The sequence below is a fragment of the Aspergillus pseudonomiae genome, assembly GCF_009193645.1.
Source record: "Aspergillus pseudonomiae strain CBS 119388 unplaced genomic scaffold BDV37scaffold_55, whole genome shotgun sequence".
Taxonomy (NCBI): Eukaryota; Fungi; Ascomycota; class Eurotiomycetes; order Eurotiales; family Aspergillaceae; genus Aspergillus; species Aspergillus pseudonomiae.
Window position 1 is genome coordinate 129,963 of NW_022476047.1, and position 19,524 is coordinate 149,486.

Consider the following 19,524-nt stretch of genomic DNA (forward strand, 5'->3'; position numbering starts at 1 on the left):
ACAGCCTCAGAAAAGATTCTCATAGATTCTCTCCGTATTCTAAGGCCTTTCTTAGCACATGTTGGAAAATTTATTTTCTTCAAATGGGCCACACGCGTCATCCAGCAAGGCCTGTTCCGCAAAACTCCATGTGTTCTAGATCGAACGAAGCAATGGGACGAAGCGGAACAGATACGGCGAGTCGGGTGATTCAACACCTTGTTCGGTGCATCTGTTCCAACTGTCCCGATTTTTCTGGGCCCCTCTTTGTGCTCCATATCTCGGTCTTCTGCAGCAAAATGTTTCTCCACTGCTACCTCAGCGATGCGTGCGCCAGTGATGCCCGTGGCTGAGATCTTGACTGGCGATGTGAATCCTGGCAACAAGCTGCGTACCAGTCAATCTTCAAAGCAGGCATTACGGCCTGAGTCCTTTACGCAGACCACCAACCGTTCAAAGTTATCGCATCGAAGTCTGGCCGATCACATGACATGGCTTCTCTACATCCATCGTAAACTAGGACGGTCAACATTTCAAACCACTCCCAAATTTCCTTCCGATAATGCTTGGAATAGCAAAAAGAAGAAATGACTAACCCGCTTAAGCTTTCAAAATACAAAGTTATGCCAGGGGCGTGCGCCCTGTTTCACAAACGAAACCGTGGATGGTCCAATCATAACCTGGTTCCCTCGACGGAGATCACTTGAGAGGCAGCTAATCGTGCTTCATCGAGTGCCCACAGAGGATTTTCCGTGGTTATTTTTACTACGTTGTACACCTCATGAAACCCTAACGGGAAGTGCTCTCGGATACGCTCAAACAGGGGTCGAGGTTACATTCGTTTACGGCAACAAAAAAAGAACAAGAAAGCCATGTAACCGTCGCGTGTTTGAGATGGGGATATTATTAGAAAGGTATTATAGCCCAAAAGACAAGATATTAGACGCGGGTAAACAGTCTAGCCCTCGCTGGAGGCGTCGAAATACGACTTTTAAGGGTTCGAGATAGGCTGGTCGGTGGGTCCCCGGACCGACAACTCTAATCGGACCAAATTTGGGACCAAAAGCAACTAAAGTACGGTCGAAAACCCTGGATGCGAAGATTTCCCCTGGCCTTACCGATATAGTCAAGATCGACGGGGCCATGAGGCTGTTGTTGGTCCTTGTACATGGCTTCCTCTTCTGCTGGACCATGTGAGGCGTTGGACTGACTAGCCTTGTATCTTAGATCCACTTGATTATAGAATCCATACAAATGCTTCGTGCAATGAGTGGAGACCATGATCCGGTCGGAGAAAGATGGTGGAATACCAGTTCATAGTGTTGTCGAATCTAGCTAGTCCCAAAGACTGGGTGTAGGTTTCTTTTTGAAACTTGGATAGCACGGTCTCAAACATGGATCAATCCTATCGAGATCCAGATCGACCCCCCACAAATCAGAAGCATGAACAGAAAAGAAAGGGAAAGAAAAGAAAAAGAAGGTATATAAGGACCGAGGAGACCCTCGATATCCCATCTCCATCCAGCTATCCAATTCCATTCACTCCTTCAAGTTTCTTATATTGCCTTTTGCAGTGTTTTCTTGTTTGTACTGTTCGTTCTTTTGCTTTCTTTTCTCTCTTTCTGGGAAAGATGAAGACTTCCACCCTTTGCACCATTGCCTTCTCAGCCACGGCCCTGGCAGTTCCGGTGTCTGTGACTACCGGTGATCATGGCCACGTCGACCCGGTGCCTGCCCTTGCCCCAGACGCCGAGGCGCATGCTCGCCTGCAGTCTCGCACCTTTTTCCCCATGGGTAGCCTGTGCCCCCCATGTGGTGAGGAAGGAGCCAGTCTGAAGGCTCGCACCTTTCTCCCTCTAATTCAGGGATTGATCGAGCACAAGATGAACAAGTTCGGCCTCTGCTCGCCGTGTGATACCAACAACAACAACAATGACAATTCCAACACCAACGACAATTCCAATTCCAACACCAATACCAATAACAATACTAATAACAATAACAATTCAAACACCAATAACAATTCCAACACAAACACGGTGACCAACAACATTAATGGCGGCACGCCTCCGACTGGTGGTATGCCTCCAACTGGCGGTATGCCTCCCACTGGCGGTACTCCTCCTACTGGTGGTACTCCTCCCACTGGCGGTACTCCCCCATCTGGTGGTACTCCCCCTACTGGCGGTACTCCTCCCACTGGTGGTACTCCCCCGACTGGTGGCACTCCCCCATCTGGCGGTACTCCCCCATCTGGTGGTACTCCCCCTACTGGCGGTACTCCCCCTACTGGTGGCACTCCCCCTACTGGCGGTACTCCCCCCACTGGCGGTACTCCTCCTACTGGCGGCACCCCTCCCACTGGCAGTAATACGGCTTGCGAGGAAGGCGACAGTACCTGCATCCCTCCAACCGGTGGCACTCCCCCTACTGGTGGCACTCCTCCTAGCGGAAGCACCCCTCCTACAGGCGGTATGCCTCCTACTGGTGGCAATCCCCCTACTGGAAGCACTCCTCCTACTGGCAATACAGCTTGTGAGGAAGGTGACAGTACCTGCACCCCTCCAACTGGTGGTAACCCTCCGACTGGCGGCAATCCTCCCACTGGCGGCAACCCTCCCACTGGCGGCAACCCTCCCACTGGCGGTAACCCTCCTACTGGAAGTACTCCTCCTACTGGTGGCAATCCCCCTACTAGCGGCACTCCTCCCACTGGCAATACAGCTTGTGAGGAAGGTGACAGTACCTGCACCCCTCCCACTGGTGGCAACCCTCCCACTGATGGCAACCCTCCTACTGGCGGTATGCCTCCGGCTGGTGGCAATCCCCCTGCTGGCGGTAACCCTCCAACCGGTGGAAACACTTCTGGCCACAATACGGGAACACACAACGGAGGCAATACCTCTTCTAGCTCCTCTAGCTCTTCCAGCTCTTCTTCCTCGAGCAGCTCTTCGTCTTCTACGACTGGCGGAAGTCCCGACTGCGCTGCATGTGCACCTCCCCCTCCCGAGGACTGCGAAGAGTACTAAGCGGGCTTCTTCCTGGATAGGTGACGGTGCCAAAGCTGAGAACAAACTTCTTTCCAGAATGTCCTGTCTTTCCTTTTATAACTTCGACCCGACTGTGTTGGCCTAATCTGAACGCTTGAAATCGAGCTCTGTTTGTTCAGCTTTATAATTTGTCATTCGTTTACATGTAATCATTGATTCTTTCCCCCCCATCGTTCGTTTACCACAATATGGCTACAAACAATATAATGTTCTTTCAGATAGAAGTTTAGTAGCTCTTGATATGTTTAATATATTCGCATGTTCTTTTCAAAAACAAGGTTCTGTTGTACAGAAGATCTTTCATTGGATAATTATACTTAATCAAGTGGTAGCTCAATGTCAGGGACAAAGACACCGTACTAGCGTGGGTAAATCTATATCTGCACGCTTAGCATTGTTGGCTCTGGTTAGTAGTACCACATGTCTTTCCTTGCCTTGGAGGCTGGTGCTCCGGGTAAGGCGGGAGTCATGCAGTCTCTATATTTCCGTGCTATACTTTGTATGCTATTTAATACGGTGGTTAATCCGATCTCATCAAGCTCTCTTGAGGGTCCGTATTATTGCTTTCGTATATTTATGGAGGGACACGGATGTTGTAAGCAATATATGAATCTGTATCGGGTCTAGTGAAAGACTTGAACACACACAAACCCTGAGGCATAGGCTCGGGCATCTACTATAGAAATTGAGAACCCCCGTCGTGCAATTGACTACAAGTAGTTGACAGTTGTCCTAGTATTAGCGCCAGCTTGTTGTATCCCACACTCAATCAGAGATTCACGGTTACGCCCTGATACTTGAAAGCTTCCACAGAATCTAACACCAATATTGTCAAGGGGCCCCGGATTAGGTAAGAATCAGAATGTAAAAAATGAAAGGCACTCTCTAAAGAAGCCAAAAGCGGAGTAATGGTCGACATCTCCGGTTGTTCGGTGGAGGTGGATGCAGGGTTCGGGATAAGGCACTATTCCGCTGTCTCCCGATTGAGCGGAATTTAGAGGACTCGCAGTCAATCCTCCATTAATAGACTCAAGCCCCCATGAATATGACTTGGGATTCTCTCATCAATCCAGATTTTGCCTTCCACTGAGTTCGATATCTTCTTTTCTTTCCCTTTCCCTTTCCCTGTTTCTTTTGTGCAAATCCAGCCGCGATGTCTATCTCAGCTGTTGACTCCCGCATCTTTCGGAACCTCTTTGGCACAGAGGAGGTTCGTGAAATCTTTACAGATGAAGCGTATGCGAAATTCCTGGTACAGACGGAAGCAGCCCTGGCTCGGGCAGAGTCCAAAGTCAATGCTATTCCAGCAGAGGTTGGCGATGCGATCACCGCAGCTCTTGGTAACATCGAACTAGAGTACGTGGACCGTGACCCGAGATCATTGTGAAACAGTTGACCATTGACTGAAGATAATAAAATAGCTTTGAGAGGCTCTCTCGAGAGACCGAAATTGTCGGATATCCTGTTCTACCTCTGGTGGTGCAGTTGGTGGAGAACACTCCTGAAGAGCTGGCGAAATACATTCATTGGGGTGCCACCACGCAAGATGTCATGGACAATGCCAGCATGCTTCAGATCAAAAGAGGCTTGGATTTGGTGAAGCGCGATCTGAACAGACTGATTGAGATTTTGCAAGGGATGGCGCAAAAATACCGTGACACGTAAGTTGAGCATTGAGCGTAATTTAGCGATATTTGCATGCTGACTCCACTGTCTCTAGTCCAATGGCCGGCCGTACGCACTTGCAACATGCCTTGCCTTGCACCTTTGGCTACAAGTGCGCCGTTTATCTCTCTAGCATCCTGAGACACAGAGACCGGCTTTGTGAAATCGAACGTCGATGCCTCCTGGTACAGTTTGGTGGTGCAGCGGGGACTCTGGCCTCTCTGGGTAGTGATAGGACCGGGATACTTGTGCGAGCACAGTTAGCTAAAGAGCTTGATCTGGAAGACCCGATGATCACGTGGCATGTCGCTCGTGACAATATTGCAGAGGTTCTCAACTTTCTGGCACTGGTAGGTGGTACCCTGGGGAAGATTGCTTTGGACATCATCGTCATGTCATCCAATGAGCTAGACGAGGTGGCAGAGCCTTTCGTGCCACATCGCGGCGCCTCCTCAACCATGCCGCAGAAGCGGAACCCCATCTCCAGCGAGATCATTCTCGCTACAAGCAAGCTTCTCCGAGCCAATGCATCCTTGGGATTGGATGCTATGGTTGTCGACTTTGAACGTGCGTCTGGGCCGTGGCATCTGGAGTGGGTGGCAATCCCGGAGTCCTTTACATACGCAGTTGGCGCTTTGCATCAGATTACTTTTGCTTTATCAGGACTATGCGTGAAAGAAGACTCCATGGAGAAAAATCTCCACTCTACAAGGGGGTTGATTGTCGGGGAGGCCGTAATGATGGGGCTGGCGCCGTTCGTTGGCCGACAACGAGCACACGACGTGGTCTATGAGGCCTGCAAGTCAGCGATTGAACATGATCGAGTGTTGTTAGACGTGCTTAAGGAAAATAAAGAGGCATCAGAGCATTTGAATGAGACCAAGCTGACCCAATTGTGCGATCCATTGAATTATCTCGGGTCCGGTCAGCTCATGGTTGATGACGTTCTGAGAAGAGTCGCTGAGGGAAGGCGAGGCTGAAGGCGATGTAAGCAGAGGTAGTTAAATACAATGAAACTAGTCAATGTATATCAATCTCTCCCGTACGAGCATGATGACAATGTAGATGTCGCTAGTAACAAGGTACGAAGAATGGCATCTCGACATGGTACGGGAATCTCCATGGGTTCGATATCCCAGGAGATACCCGTATGGTATGCAGATACCATAGTGTATAGATTTTATCTCGGGTAACCTTCGCACTACTTTCGAATAACGATGTGCCGAGACGTAAAGTCTATCAAAACTGCCCTTGTTGTCGTGATGAGAAGGGTTAGGGCATTATTCCACCCCCAACGACGATATGCCTTCGGATTAGGGCTTAATCCCGACCCCAGAATGTCTGTACCCCGGATCAGCTGATTTCCCCACAACCCCAGACATGAGGCATATAACAAAGTGCAGCATATGGTATAAAAGAGGTATGAATATCGAATCGACCCAGAAGAAGGCAGTTTCCCCCCAGACACACTTTCTGATTCTACCTTATTCGGCTCTGTCCAATACTTGCTTGAAACATGGGATCACCATCATTCATGGGCCTTCGTGGAAGCGCTCTTACCTTAGCACAACTTCTTCTGGTTGTTTGTCCTGCTTTCATTCTATTCGGATACAATCAATCCAACCTTGGTGGATTGGTTTCGGTGACGGATTTCACGAATCACTTCCCTCGGATCGATACTGTTCACACTGAAGGAGAACAGAAGAGTTCAAATGCCACCATACAGGGCGTTGTGGTGGCCACCTTTACATTGGGGGCGATGATTGGGTGCCTTTCTTGTTCATATACCAGCGACAGGTTTGGACGCCGTATCGTGATATTCGCAGGGGCCATCCTCACCATGGTTGGGGAGGTCCTCGAAGCATCTTCGTTCCAACTCGCTCAGCTCATCATCGGTCGAGTGATCCTAGGTGCTGGCGTGGGGATGTTGAGCGGTACAGTCCCTACCTGGCAGAGTGAATGCTCTAGCTCCACGAACCGTGGAAAGCACGTCGTTCTGGATGGGCTTTTCATCTCCATTGGATATGTGCTGCAGGCTTGGATCAACTTAGGATTTTACCAAATCAAAACGGGTTCAGCATCTTGGCGGCCACCGATCGCCATCCCAGTCCTCTTTTCGCTTCTTTTGAGTCTTGTTATTTTAGTAATGCCAGAGTCCCCACGGTGGCTGTCTCAACAAGGTCGCATCCAGGAAGCACGAAACACCCTTGCTGCGCTCAAGGGGCTATCAGAAGATGACACGAGAATCATTGATGAATTATCCGCAATCGAACGCTCGTTGGAACAGTCCGGCCGCACTGCGGCGTCGCTTGGCGATATGCTGAAGATGGGAGAGGATCGCCTTCTCTACCGGTTTTGCTTGTGTATCTTGTTGCAGTTCTACCAACAAATGTCTGGGGGGAACCTGATTTCCGTCTATTCAACTGTCATCTTCCAGGAGGGTCTTCACATGGATTCCGAGACATCTCGAATCTTATCCGGAGGGACTTTGACGTGGAAGCTCCTCTCCTGCTTTGTGGGTTTCTTTGCCATCGATCGATTTGGGCGACGTTTTGTGCTCATGGTGAGTGGCACGGGAATGGCGACTTGTATGATGGGACTCGCCATTGCGACTTCCTTTCCACATTCGAATTTTGGTGCCCAGGTGGCTAGTGTTTTCTTCGTGTTTCTCTTCAATTTCTTCATTCCAATCGGCTTCTTGGGCGCCAATTTCCTGTACTGTACCGAGGTGGCGCCCACGAAGCTGAGAGTAGCCATGTCGAGTATTTCCACTGCTAACCATTGGCTGTGGTGTGTATCTTTCTGATGTATTGTGTTGCCGATGCTAATCATACTCTCAGGAACTTCGCTGTCACGATGATTACCCCGGTAGCGATCAACACTATCGGGTATCAGTACTACATTGTGTTTACCTGTATTGGGTTCTGCATCCCTATCTCCGTCTACTTCTTTTATCCCGAGGTGAATAAACTCTTTTCTGCTCTCACTTGAGTGTACTACTGACGCCAAATCAGACCATGGGTCGATCGCTCGAAGAAATTGACTTGATTTTCCGGAACAGCCCGTCGGTCTTTGCAACTGTCCGGTATGCGAGGGAAAATCCTCAACTTGCACTCGAGCAAGACTGGGCACAAGAGAAGGAGGAGATCCGACACGACGAGAAAGTGTAGCAGGTTAACAGGCATGTATTAGAGGGTACGGAAGTTGGTGTGGTAAAAGAAGACACGGCGATCATCATTTGGTAGAAACGCAGAGAGAGATGCAAAATGCAAACCATCTGTATAGGCGAACGTGCCGATCATTTCCAGCCTTAGCTAGGCCCGTAGTGCTGCCTTAGGCGTGGCGATATGGATGCCTGGGTTCCTCATCAAAAACTCCGCGCCGGAATAGCCGCTTATCCCGCTGCCCTTATTCCATGCAATCCCCACCTTCCTCAACCCCCCTCGACCAATGTCGGTGACTTGACGATCACAGCCATACTGTCACATCCTTGTCACATCTGCTGCAAAGAATGGCCGAAAGACGGCCAGCCCAGGTTTGGTAAGTGGGGTTCCTCTGCATGCACAACCATCCCAAGTGGGTGGAATGATGAATCCCTCTGTCTACATCCAAACTAACCTTGCTTCACAATAGCGATCGGTGCCGCGTGTAAGCACACGATAGAAAAATCCAATGATAGCATGGGAGATCTGACCAGACTTGCAGGAAAAGAGTCAAGTGTGATGGACGCCGGCCGAAGGTCTGTTTCTTGTTGCCTCCGTTTCCGTCTACCACGGCTCACTTGTTCATTCGTTCAAGTGTGGGAAATGTGAGAGGGCAGGTGCTGAATGCTCAGTGTCTGTCCAACTGAAACGGAGAACCACTCCACGAGGGTATACACCCCAGTTGATATTCTTCTACATTCCTGCTAACCCGGTGATAGGTACATTGAACCCACCGAAGAACTCATCCAACAACTCACGCAAGAGCTGGAATCAGCTCGAGACCAGCTGCAACTTCTCTCAGCACGGGAAGAGGGACTCCGTGAGACTATTGTGTCGCAGAAGAAAGAGATCGAACAGTTGAAGGAGCTGGTTACCGCATCTCGCCCGGGTGGCTACACGCAGCATGGAGGAGAGAGGGCCTCTAATGGCTCTGTGGTGGCACACCTTGGACGACTGGTCTTGGGCGACGGCAACTCCGAGTTTTTTGCAGGTTCTACGACAGGGGTTCATTTTGTTCTCTCGGCCCAGCAGCTGTATCAGACTACTTTCTCTTCCCAAGAGCATTTTCCCGAATGTTTGTTTCGCCTGCACATCCTGCGGCCTAACGGATCGCCCGTCGCTTTGGAACAACCTATAAGCGTGGAAAGTTGTTTGGGGGACGGCCACCTCACTTCGGGCAACATCTTTGAGTCTCTACGTAATCATCTCCGTAACGTGGGTGTGGTTGCTATTCGCGAGGCATTTGACAAGTACCAACAATGTTGGGGAATCCTATATCCTGTGTTGTTGTCAAAACAGTTCCTTGACACTTTTGACGACACAATCAACGATGCGTGGACCACATCGATGGAACCGCATCTCAGGGTACCATTTCTCCTTCAGGTGTATGCCTTGATAGCACTTCAGAGCATCCATAGTAGTACTGCCGCGACTGAATCAAGGCCCTTGTCTTATCACCTGGACACCATACTGAGCAACCTACTTGGCCATATGCCTTGCCGAGGAGATATTCCTAGTCTCCAAGGCTTAATCCTTTACCTTCTCTATCTCCAGATGACATCGCAGCACTCGTTAGCAGTACGTGTCTGTGGTATGGTCGTAAGATTAGCGCAATCGCTCGGACTGCATCGACATACTAGACGATTCAAACACTCACCCGGTGAAAGTGAGTTGCGAAGACGGATATGGTGGTCTGTATATGTGCTTGACGTGTATGAAAGGCCCTTCCAGCTTTTGATGACGAGATTACAAAATACTCATATTGATGCATTCTAGACAATCAAGCATCCTATATGGTCTACCCAGAAACATACAAGCAGCAGACACAGACACCGACCTCCCTACCAATACCGACTATGATGACATGCATAGCGATCAGCTGTCGTACCCGTTACCTGGAGAGACTACCCATATCGAGCCATTCCTCCAGTATGTTCATCTCGCACAAATCCTATCCAGGTGTCTAGAACAAATGTATACGACCACCAACCGAAGAGGTGGAGTTGCCAAGATCTTTCGACTTCAACGTGAACTTGATCTTTGGAAACAAAATGTTCAATCAAGTTTACCCAATGTCGCACGGACTGGGGAACTTATCCAGACGAGACTACATAACAGAAACAATAACAACACTGCCTACAACCCTGTTGAACGCCCCGATATTATATCTCTATGGTTGTTCATCTTAGGAGAGCTAGCCACCATGCTCATCCATCGCCCTGCATTGACTTTTGGACAACAAGAACCACAACTTGCGGATAGCCTGCGGTCTTGCAAGGAAGCAACCACGCATCTCATTCTAGCATTTGAGTTAGCCTCAGAGGTGTCGTTCACACCTCACATATGGCCGTCAGGTCACCACCTTGTTCTCCAGAGCGGGCTGATGCTTCTCTATGACCGGTGGGTTCAAACCCCAACCCAGCGGCCCGGTATTTCATCAGAACCAGATACCCTCCCCCAGTTCATTCATATCGCTATCACTCTTCTATCTAAATCAGCTGCGCACCTGGACGAAAGAGTGGGTTCCGGAAGACCAAGGTCTCCCTCTACGACAGACACGATAGAATCGCTTCGACAGGCATCGTCCTATCTTCACTATCTTTGTACGCGAACACTGGACAGCCAGGGTGGCTCGTGGTCCTGGCCACCGTTCAGCCAGCACTCAATAGAAAGTGCGATTCCTCAAGTGAGACCAATAGTCACCGACATTCATTCATTAGCTCGACCTGCGCAACCAACACTATTTCCAGACTACTCTCCCTCCCTCTGGGCACCACTATCCATCGACGAGATCAATCAAATGGAGATATTCGAGCTTACCGACCCGCTGTTGATTCCTTGGGAGAATTAACGGTTGGCGGTAGTATGTAGTGACTCTGTGCCGATCAAATCATCTTTGGGTTACCACTTGGAAAACGTCGTGGAGATTAAATAATACTTGACTCGCGGTCTTCGGTGCAGACGTGGGTTTCCTCTCCAGCATACCTGGTAATCAAGATTGTATTATCTCCAGCGTGGTATTGTTCATATATTTCAGTCTCAGTTGCACACGACTCCAAGAGCCAACACAAAGATACATCCCATACGTGCTAGAAACCACTCGCCTTTGCCAGTAGTGTAAAGTGAAGAAGCTCTGTTGCGAGATATGCATGGAGTGAAAGGCAGCAAAGAGACTGTTCTTTCCATGGAACGGAACGGGCCGAATAGGATGTTTAGTACTTTTATCTTCAAGGATCGTTGATCGCGGAATTCTGTTCCCAGAGTTCCCAGACAAGAGCAGCATTAAATGGTGGGTCGTGGGCTAAGGTACGTGTTTGCCAACCTCGGACTACTAGCCAATGTAACCCTGGATATGCCAACGAGGAGCCTCTACAAGAAGCCCACGAGGGTATCGTAAATGTGGGAAGTTTACCGTGACATGGCTCAACAGGACGTGCGGTATTGCCAACGCAATCTACAGAGAGATCCAAAACATCACTGATCTTAAAGTTGATCTTTGCCGCATGTTACAGGTGTGACAGCCAGAAACGACGATGAAGTGCTTGCCAGGGTCAGACAGACCCACGTAGTAGCGGCTGTACATCAGGGATAGTATGCCATCGGTGGAGCCGGAGTGGAAGCCTTCTACTGTGTACTCCGTATATGGGCTCCATATATCATACGGTGCTGTGGGTTTGCGCGACCAGTCACGATGGTCTAATCCGCCAACCGAATGAATTATATCCAAACACAACGGCCAATGACTTTACACACAAGTATCGTCGAATGCCACCTGCCTGACCAGTGCTAGCTCTGTGTGGCGCTAGACCAGGGATCGACCGGGTTAAAATCCTTGAGGGTTGTAGTGCCACGTAATAGTTGCGGCACTAACAGCGCCGATTGTTTTAGCCCATCAGACCCTGGCTGCTTTCTGAGACTCGGGCAAGATTCTCGACTCCTCCGGAGTAACGTGTACATTTTCCAGTTTCGGGTAGGGTAGGTTATTTGTAGCTATGCAAAAGGTCTCGGAGCTCATATCGCAGATGGTCACCGCATCGGCTTCATTTCATACGTCTCTTCCACGATCCATTCTCGGGTCTGATGAATGATCAGCTGCCGCGAATGCTGGCTTTCATGAGAGTGTCGGACGACCGTCAAATCGAGCTCTTCCTCCTCTGCCCCAGAGCTATGTGGTCCACGGCTTCGTGACGCATTCCCTGAAGCGCTCGTAGCCGATTGTTTGTAGTATGTGGTCCCTTTGCTATTCGCTACGCCTTGTCCCCAGCCGGTATTGAATGCAATAATGAACGGTTTGAGACATGGGATCGTCGCCACCATGATGCTACAATGCAGCAACACTATGGTCATGACCAAGGAGTTCGAAACATGCAATGGAGCGTCGGGGCGGAATAGCGAGGTGTTCAGGTATCTTTGCCGGATAATGATCAGAACGATTATTCTGCCAGGAGATACAATGCGGTTAATTCAGTACTTGGCCAGAAGGGAGAAGCAACATACGAGATTCGAGTCGCAAATGCAAAAATGACCGTCGCCTTCTCTTTACGACGCATTTGGATTCCCCAAACCAACACCACACTGAGGACAATCAGGCATATCTCAATAATGACATCGAACGTACTGACTGCTTTCCAAGCAATGCCCTGTTCCCGTAAGTTGGTCCCAGTTTCGTCTGCAAATATGCCGAGGTTCCACGTACCAAGCCGAGACAATGTTCCTCACTGGACCACTGGTATTGAGCCGTGCAACTGATTGCAATCGCTAGTATTGAGGCGATCATCCACAGCACCGTCACAGCTAAAGTGGCTTTGCACGCCAGCAGATACCCCTTCTCCCGGCCTAGCCGGTGCAGGAGGAATCCAACGGAGGCTTTCGCAGCACCGTGGCCGACAAGGAATAAAATATTGGCAGCATACAGAGTCTAAAGGAGTGATAATGCTATCAGCAGTGTTCGACTTCATCGATGGATTGCAGGTCGCGTTTACTTGTGCGGCACTCTTCAGATCGGATGCAGAGGTTTCATTTTGGGATCTGCCCAGCCCGTGGGATACTCCATGCATGATCGTTCCCACATGGGCTATTCCGAAAGCCTGCCATGTAGACACATCGTAAAACTTAGCCCACAGTTGCTGCAGAAGCAGGGACCGACTTACGCCGCCTGAGAAGACCACCAGGTCATCAATTCGAATAGGTCCGTTCATTCCTAGACGCATATAGAGACGGATTAAACAGACGATGACCATCCACGACATGAAAAGAGTCGCAACAATGACGAGCAGGCCGCTTCGATCGGTGGCCGATATCACGTACGGGGCGTATTCCCCCATGGCGACGGACTCTTTACGCGGTGGTGAAGCCTATACGATCAGAGACGGGTGAGGTGCGCATTTTTCACTACTGTTAAGGGGAGACCGGACTCGTAGTAAAATTCTGACAGCTTTGGAAGTAGTCGAAAGTCCAGGGATTCGAGTCCCTCAAAATAAAAATAAGTAATAAAAGAAGAATTTGAACTGAACTAAATAAAGGTCGTCGGGAGAAACCGCTCGCTGATCCACCGTTTTGCAGGGATAAACAGCGCGGCGACCACCCAATGCACAAATAAGCAGCCTCTTAATTCGTTCATGCTCGAGGAAATACTACTTCATGTTAATCCTTGACACTCAGAGGGCCCCAAACCAGCATACCAAACTAAGCGGAGGCGTATTTTGGGAAAGGTTAGCATCCACGGTGCAATCTATATCCCGGAGAGTAGCACTCGGCTGGCGTAGGAGATATTGCTCTAGCGTCCCAAACCCCTGTCGAGACTGAATACCCATGTTGAAACTGATTGATTTACCCTGCACTTGTTCCCCTCCAACTTCCAGCTGAGCCTTTTTTTTTTTTCTTTCTCTCTCAGACTTTTCGCTCCGCTCCCTCGCTGCCAGTACTCTCAGCCTCGAGTCCGCCTCTCATTGTGAGACAACAAGCGTGGAGTAAATTCATCATGTGGAAGGATGAAGCAGTCAAGTCAGTGGGGTACATGTCAAGCCACGAAGATGGCGTGTCCGCAAAAGGTGGAACGATGCAAGATCGCAAAGATATGTGGCGAGTGGGCAGAGATCAGGAGTTGAATGTCAGTAAAGGGGAGACAAAAGACATCGCAGTATCGTTTCTGGACTAACTTGCCGTAGCGAAACTTCCGCTTTCTATCAGTGCTTGGGTTTACAGCGGTGTTAATGTGCACCTGGGAGGCTGTTCTGTTGTAGGTGCTGCCCCGACGCATTATCATTCTGTCGCACCGAATTGACTAACAGATGGGCAGTGGTTCGTCGTATGGCCTTACTAATGGTGGTAAAGGAGGCATGATCTACACATATCTGGGAGGCCTGGTTGGATTTAGCTTTGTGATTCTGTCCATGGCAGAGATGGCGTCCATGTCCGTACTCCCAAATTCCGTGGTCTTATCCCATGACTGACTGGCACCAGGGCACCGACATCTGGCGGGCAGTATCACTGGGTGTCGGAATTTGCTCCCCCTAGTTGCCAGTGCATCCTGAGCTACATTACCGGCTGGATCTGTGTCCTGGGATGGCATACCGGGATTGCAGGATGCTCATATACTGTGGCGAACATGATGGTGGGCGTCATCGCGATAAATTATCCAGACTCGTACACCTACCAGCCCTGGCATGTCACGCTTCTGGTTATTGCAGTGGCGTTTGTGGCATTATTGTTTAACACCCTTCTCGCGCAGAAGCTGCCGCTGATTGAAGGGATCATTCTGGTTATCCATTGTTTTGGTTTCTTTGGGATTCTTATCCCCTTGTGGGTCCTATCACCAAGGCCAGCAGCTTCAGAGGTATTTGGTTCAATCGAAGATCGCGGAGGATGGGGCTCCAATGGACTATCCTGTTTAGTTGGATTGGTTGGGCCCATTTATGCCCTGATCGGTATGTGCTTGTCATAGCCGGTTCACCTTCAAGACCCATGCTAACGCCACATGTCCTTTGAAGGTCCTGACTCGGCTGTCCATATGTGTATGTCTTGCTTTGAACCTGCGTCCGACATAGGAACATTAGCTTGAAGTCATACTGACCCAGAGCAGCAGAGGAAATTCGTGACGCTTCCCGAGTCCTTCCCTTGGGTATGATCTGGACCTTGATTCTCAATGGGTCCACTGGCTTGGTTATGATCATCACATTTGCTTTCTGCCTTGGCGATATTGATGAGGTCATGGCGTCCCAAACTGGCTTTGCATTCATCCAAGTCTTTCTCAACTCTACTGGGTCCGTCAAGGCCGCCACCGGCATGACTGTTGTGATTATGGCCATGCAATTTTGCGCTGCTATCAGTAATGTAGCCACCACGTCCCGACAGGTCTACGCCTTTGCACGAGACAAAGGGCTTCCGTTCTCCGATTTCTTTGCTACGGTAGGACTAAACCCATAGCATGTTTTAGTACAACACTAACCGATCCTCAGGTTAATCCCACATTTACAGTCCCATTGAATGCGTTATGCGTGAGTCTAGTCATCGTCTCTGGACTCGCCTGCATCAACATCGGCTCTTCAGTTGCCTTCAACGCTATTATGTCGCTTGGCGTCGCCGCTCTTTTGTCTTCATATATCATCTCCATCTCATGCGTTCGGATTCGTCGCTGGCGCAAACAGCCTCTTCCCCCTGCTCGATGGAATATGGGGCGGCTCAGCCCTTACGTCGACACTGTTTCTCTGTTGGTTCTGTCGATCGTCTGGACCTTCAGTTTCTTCCCCTTGACCCGAGAGGTAGATGCCACTACCATGAACTGGGGTGTTGTCATCTTCGTTAGCGTGATCATCTTCTCTCTGGTGTACTACTTGATCTATGCCCGAAAGGTTTACAAGGGACCGGTGGTCCGGGTAAATGCGATGGGATAGATGTACATATGCAGTTAGGCAAAAGCGTGTTCTGTCTCCCCTTTACGTCTGACACAGGGAATAATACTCAAAGCTATCCAACTGGAAGACATAGAAGTAGCAAGATACATCGTGATCTCGACCGAATCGGTCGAGATGAATAATAGAGGATAGGATATGCCATGCAGCGTTAAACTAAAACGGGATTTCATGTAGAGTCTATATAATCGTACAACCAGATCTCGCTTCAAAACTTGATTCTATTGATCGTTGATGCTAGTGGACCGCATATGTTACGTTACCGCTTCGGTCCTTTTTCGATGCTGGGGGCCGGGAATACCGAATTGGGTGTTCCGACGTTAAACGGGGTTTGTCCCAAAAGGGAAACATACCGCTATTCTCTAACGTCGAGGCGAACAACCAAAGTGAAGAAAACTGATCGACCCTTTTTTCGCCCCAGTATTGTGCGCATAGTGCTTGATTGACCAGTTCAAGACATCTGGTTCAGGAGCAATCAGACAACGGGTAGCTCTTGAAGATGGCCCTTCTCGGCATTGTTCAAGAAGCTCAAGAAGCAATTCCACCCTGACGGGGTTAGCATGCACTCATCCCCAGAAATGGACATGACATACCAATGTTGAATATATTGACCGTCAGAACTCGGTACTGCAGCGGTACAAGATACAGATTCACGGTCTGCAAGGCGGGCCAGATCGTCCAGTTGGTCCGGAGGGCCTCCCAATACGTCTTCTTCAGCTTCTCCTTCGGATCACCTCCTTCCATGAGGGACATGCTGGAGAGGAAAACGCCAATCATGGTCGGAGCACAAACTAACTGGTCCGTGGCGACGCGAGCCACGAGGGTTTTCCCCGGAGTGCCCAGATGGATGCGGTTTTGCAGAAATTGAAACCATTTGGTGGCAACCGGACCGAACACAGCTGCAACAAACTCAGTCATACAACTTCAACACAAGCACAAGTGCGGCTCACCTCCACCGTAGAGTGCCATGCGGGCAGTACGGGTTACATCATGTTGAGCAATGCCTTTCTTCTCCACCCCTTGCTGCGCGAGACCGTCGCCCACGGCGAAGAGACACTTCGGACGCTCGTTAGCGACCGCAAACTAGGTTGGGAGACTATAACAGCATTACATACCGCTGTGGTTAAACTTTGGGTCAAGACGGGGCGCTGAATTAAGCTTCGTTGATACCTGCGTGCATTGCATCAGGACCAGGTAGCGTACCGAGGGGGGAAATGGCTTACCAACTGAACATTGTGCAGCAAGAGTTTGAGGGTGATTTGTCCCGAATGGAAATGTACCTGAGAGGGAAAGAAGAATGAACTCCTTGAGAAATCCACGATTGAATGTTGACAAAAACCTGCATTCCAAGGACTGTGACGCAATGTCGGAATGTTCCCGATTCGGAAACCCATCCGCCACTCGCCGCCGTTGATCAACATGTCTCCACCAGCGTCGGAGTTGAACGATAGTAGTCAACGGCTGTCCTTAATGCGTGTTAGACCATCAAATAAGTTGGTATTGAATCAGACTGTCAGGGTCTCTGACGTGCGTATCGCTCTGGAGCCGGAAAGTAAGTGCTGAATGAGAAAACCGTCCCATTCGACTGCCCCAAAGAGTTCGGACGTCAATGTTGTCTTTATATATAGTACCTCTATGGCGGGATTTTCTGGTTGAAAGCACAGTTCTCTATGGCCCTTGTACACGACAATGTATACAGAGTATTGAACCAAGGACACTCTTGTCAGCTTGCTCCCGAGCCACTTCGTAGAATTTGCAGAAGAATGCTCTAAATTGCGCTGCCAACTTCATCGAGTCGTATAACATCCCTTCCTCAAGAAAGTCTCATTCCAGTACAAGTCCAGCAAGCGGCCAAGACCGCATCCGACTGTCCGGATCGTTAAAGACTCATAAGGTCGAATGCAGCAACGGTGACGGTAGCAGCTTCCTGTCTTTTGTTCGTGCGAGAGAGTACATGCTGCGCCTGCGTCAATCAAACCAGCTCTCTCCGATCATAGCCATGATGATATCTTGGCCCGCTTACAGAGACTCGAAGACCTCGTTCTCCGATCTCATGGGGTTGATGAAAGGAGGAGCAGTCCTGCAACAAGTGTCGCGGCCGTGGCTCCTCCCTCATATATCTCCGATGCGAGGGTGATACCAGGTGGCTGGAAGGTATTGGCAGTCGTGGGGCCTCAATCATGTGATTGAAAGCTCTCTAGCATTTCTCTGGTGACTGGTGTACGATTAGATATCAGGTTTGTCCAACAGAATATCTTTTTGCACGATATCTCTTCAGCGGGTGTTGCCCATCAGAATGTCTGGACACTCGCCTGGGTCGGGACTCGGGAACACAGTGATGAGCATCTGGTTCTCCCCAAAAATGAGACCACTTGGCTGCTTGAGCGCTACAGAATACATAGCTTTTGTACATTATGTTGTGCACATGCCATCTGCTCGCCTTATCCTGGAGGATGTGTACAAACAACTGTCACTGGAATTGAACCTTGTGCCAGGCCATGTCGTCCTCCTATCGAGCATCTCTGCCAGCGCCGCATATAAGCTGGAGCCAAAGACTGCCGAATCACTCTTTCTCAATCAAGCAAACGCTATAAGTTGTGCTACTATCTGGACGAAAGCGGCTCTCAATATTCTGGAGTACTCTTGTCGCAATCCTCAAGGCTCGATTGAAGATGTCCAGACAACAATTATTTCGTCGTCCATTCTTTTTCAATGTCGAAGGGTTTCACCAAGGTTCCGTGTAATGAGCAGTAGCGCTCTGATAATGGCCAAAGGCTTGTCACTTCATCGTATCGATGCAGACATTTCTAAAAGGAAACAGAGCCGCGATGGGGGTCACCGCTATCCTCAGACCGTTCGTTAGCGATATATCATAGCCAGCAGCTTTCACTCCTGTCGAGCCAAACTGAATCAGCCATTCCTTGCTCGTATATCGATGGATGGGCGATACGACTACTCCAGAAATGTCTCTCTGCAATCCGCTCGAAGCATCATCAACATGAACAAATCAATAAGGTAAGATACCGGCCTGCTGTCATTATCATCTATGGACGTGCGGTTGGCTACATTTCTCCGGACCTTCTTCTTGGCCACCACTGTCCTCGTTACGGATTTGTGTATTGATAAATATGAAGACAACGAAGGTCGGCGACAAGAGGTTATGGAGGCAAGTGGTGTGTTGAAGTAGGCCGATGAAACATCTCCTGTCGCTGGTCGGTTTTTGAAGTCACTCCTCGATATCCTCCACAATTACCATATCCAGGTCTCGCCACTAATCTCGAAAGGATGAGTGATTTGGATGGGATGTGGCAAAGCTTCATGGACCTCGGAGACTCTGATATTGTCACCAACTGGGACGATCTGTTTTCTGCCCTGGACGCTAAAACTTTGTAGCGTCGAGCTATCCTACTGAATGAGAGTGTGTTTCTATCTTTTCTGGTTCTCCTCGTCGCGAAGATTTCTCAATGGGTCCGCTTCTGTAAAATAGCTATGATTCTCCCTTCCGTAGCAGTCAATAAGCATCGCGCCCGAAAATTATGTCAGAAGCTTGTACACAACCCAGAGATATGCCATGGCGTCCAATTCTAAGAAATCTAACAGGGTTATCTTCGTATGATGTCTACTGATGCCTATCAACCATTCTTCAACGTTCGCAGATTCGCAATCGACTGCCAAGATTTACTGTGACTCATCTCGTACTTGAGCTTACAAAGACAA

At 49.5% G+C, this 19,524-nt stretch overlaps 7 protein-coding genes across 7 annotated transcripts; 5 read left to right on the top strand and 2 right to left on the bottom strand.

The window, feature by feature from the left end:
* The first annotated feature begins 1,517 nt into the window (after nt 1-1,517).
* BDV37DRAFT_253226 (uncharacterized protein) lies at nt 1,518-3,080 on the top strand. The gene is made up of 3 exons (XM_032082526.1): nt 1,518-2,109; nt 2,326-2,412; nt 2,605-3,080. The coding sequence occupies exons 1-3, from the start codon at nt 1,611-1,613 to the stop codon at nt 3,006-3,008; spliced, it is 990 nt and encodes a 329-aa protein (XP_031939418.1). The 5' UTR covers nt 1,518-1,610; the 3' UTR covers nt 3,009-3,080.
* Nucleotides 3,081-4,182: 1,102 nt separating this feature from the next.
* On the top strand, nt 4,183-5,674 carry BDV37DRAFT_273162 (class-II fumarase/aspartase family protein; the record flags this gene model as incomplete). The annotated part of the gene is made up of 3 exons (XM_032085009.1): nt 4,183-4,385; nt 4,451-4,690; nt 4,750-5,674. 3 exons carry the CDS (start codon nt 4,183-4,185, stop codon nt 5,672-5,674), a joined length of 1,368 nt encoding a protein of 455 aa, XP_031939419.1.
* A 536-nt stretch (nt 5,675-6,210) lies between these two features.
* On the top strand, nt 6,211-7,864 carry BDV37DRAFT_273163 (general substrate transporter; the record flags this gene model as incomplete). The annotated part of the gene is made up of 3 exons (XM_032085010.1): nt 6,211-7,484; nt 7,535-7,655; nt 7,709-7,864. The coding sequence occupies 3 exons, from the start codon at nt 6,211-6,213 to the stop codon at nt 7,862-7,864; spliced, it is 1,551 nt and encodes a 516-aa protein (XP_031939420.1).
* Nucleotides 7,865-8,088: 224 nt separating this feature from the next.
* Nucleotides 8,089-10,819, top strand: BDV37DRAFT_165721 (uncharacterized protein). The gene is made up of 6 exons (XM_032079243.1): nt 8,089-8,234; nt 8,328-8,342; nt 8,400-8,433; nt 8,493-8,566; nt 8,617-9,609; nt 9,674-10,819. Exons 1-6 carry the CDS (start codon nt 8,206-8,208, stop codon nt 10,746-10,748), a joined length of 2,220 nt encoding a protein of 739 aa, XP_031939421.1. The 5' UTR covers nt 8,089-8,205; the 3' UTR covers nt 10,749-10,819.
* A 1,104-nt stretch (nt 10,820-11,923) lies between these two features.
* BDV37DRAFT_285074 (uncharacterized protein) lies at nt 11,924-13,221 on the bottom strand (the record flags this gene model as incomplete). Its single annotated transcript, XM_032087641.1, has 4 exons — nt 11,924-12,335; nt 12,395-12,537; nt 12,594-12,815; nt 12,880-13,221. 4 exons carry the CDS (start codon nt 13,219-13,221, stop codon nt 11,924-11,926), a joined length of 1,119 nt encoding a protein of 372 aa, XP_031939422.1.
* Nucleotides 13,222-13,877: 656 nt separating this feature from the next.
* BDV37DRAFT_273165 (putative amino acid permease) lies at nt 13,878-15,789 on the top strand (the record flags this gene model as incomplete). The annotated part of the gene is made up of 7 exons (XM_032085011.1): nt 13,878-14,006; nt 14,065-14,135; nt 14,196-14,309; nt 14,360-14,823; nt 14,887-14,910; nt 14,979-15,304; nt 15,355-15,789. The coding sequence occupies 7 exons, from the start codon at nt 13,878-13,880 to the stop codon at nt 15,787-15,789; spliced, it is 1,563 nt and encodes a 520-aa protein (XP_031939423.1).
* A 493-nt stretch (nt 15,790-16,282) lies between these two features.
* Nucleotides 16,283-17,041, bottom strand: BDV37DRAFT_285076 (Mpv17/PMP22 family protein; the record flags this gene model as incomplete). The annotated part of the gene is made up of 5 exons (XM_032087642.1): nt 16,283-16,353; nt 16,401-16,706; nt 16,758-16,863; nt 16,923-16,977; nt 17,031-17,041. The coding sequence occupies 5 exons, from the start codon at nt 17,039-17,041 to the stop codon at nt 16,283-16,285; spliced, it is 549 nt and encodes a 182-aa protein (XP_031939424.1).
* Between the last annotated feature and the right edge of the window lie 2,483 nt (nt 17,042-19,524).

Bases quoted from the DNA above. Each gene is read 5' to 3' on its own strand.
- BDV37DRAFT_253226 (XM_032082526.1), top strand. From the start codon at position 1,611: ATGAAGACTTCCACCCTTTGCACCATTGCCTTCTCAGCCACGGCCCTG. The intron at 2,110-2,325 runs GTGGTACTCCTC...CTCCTCCTACTG, and splicing joins TGGCGGTACTCCTCCTACTG to GCGGCACCCCTCCCACTGGC. The intron at 2,413-2,604 runs GTGGCACTCCTC...ACCCTCCCACTG, and splicing joins CGGTGGCACTCCCCCTACTG to GCGGCAACCCTCCCACTGGC.
- BDV37DRAFT_165721 (XM_032079243.1), top strand. From the start codon at position 8,206: ATGGCCGAAAGACGGCCAGCCCAGGTTTG. The intron at 8,567-8,616 runs GTATACACCCCA...ACCCGGTGATAG, and splicing joins CGGAGAACCACTCCACGAGG to GTACATTGAACCCACCGAAG. The intron at 9,610-9,673 runs GTATGAAAGGCC...GATGCATTCTAG, and splicing joins TCTGTATATGTGCTTGACGT to ACAATCAAGCATCCTATATG.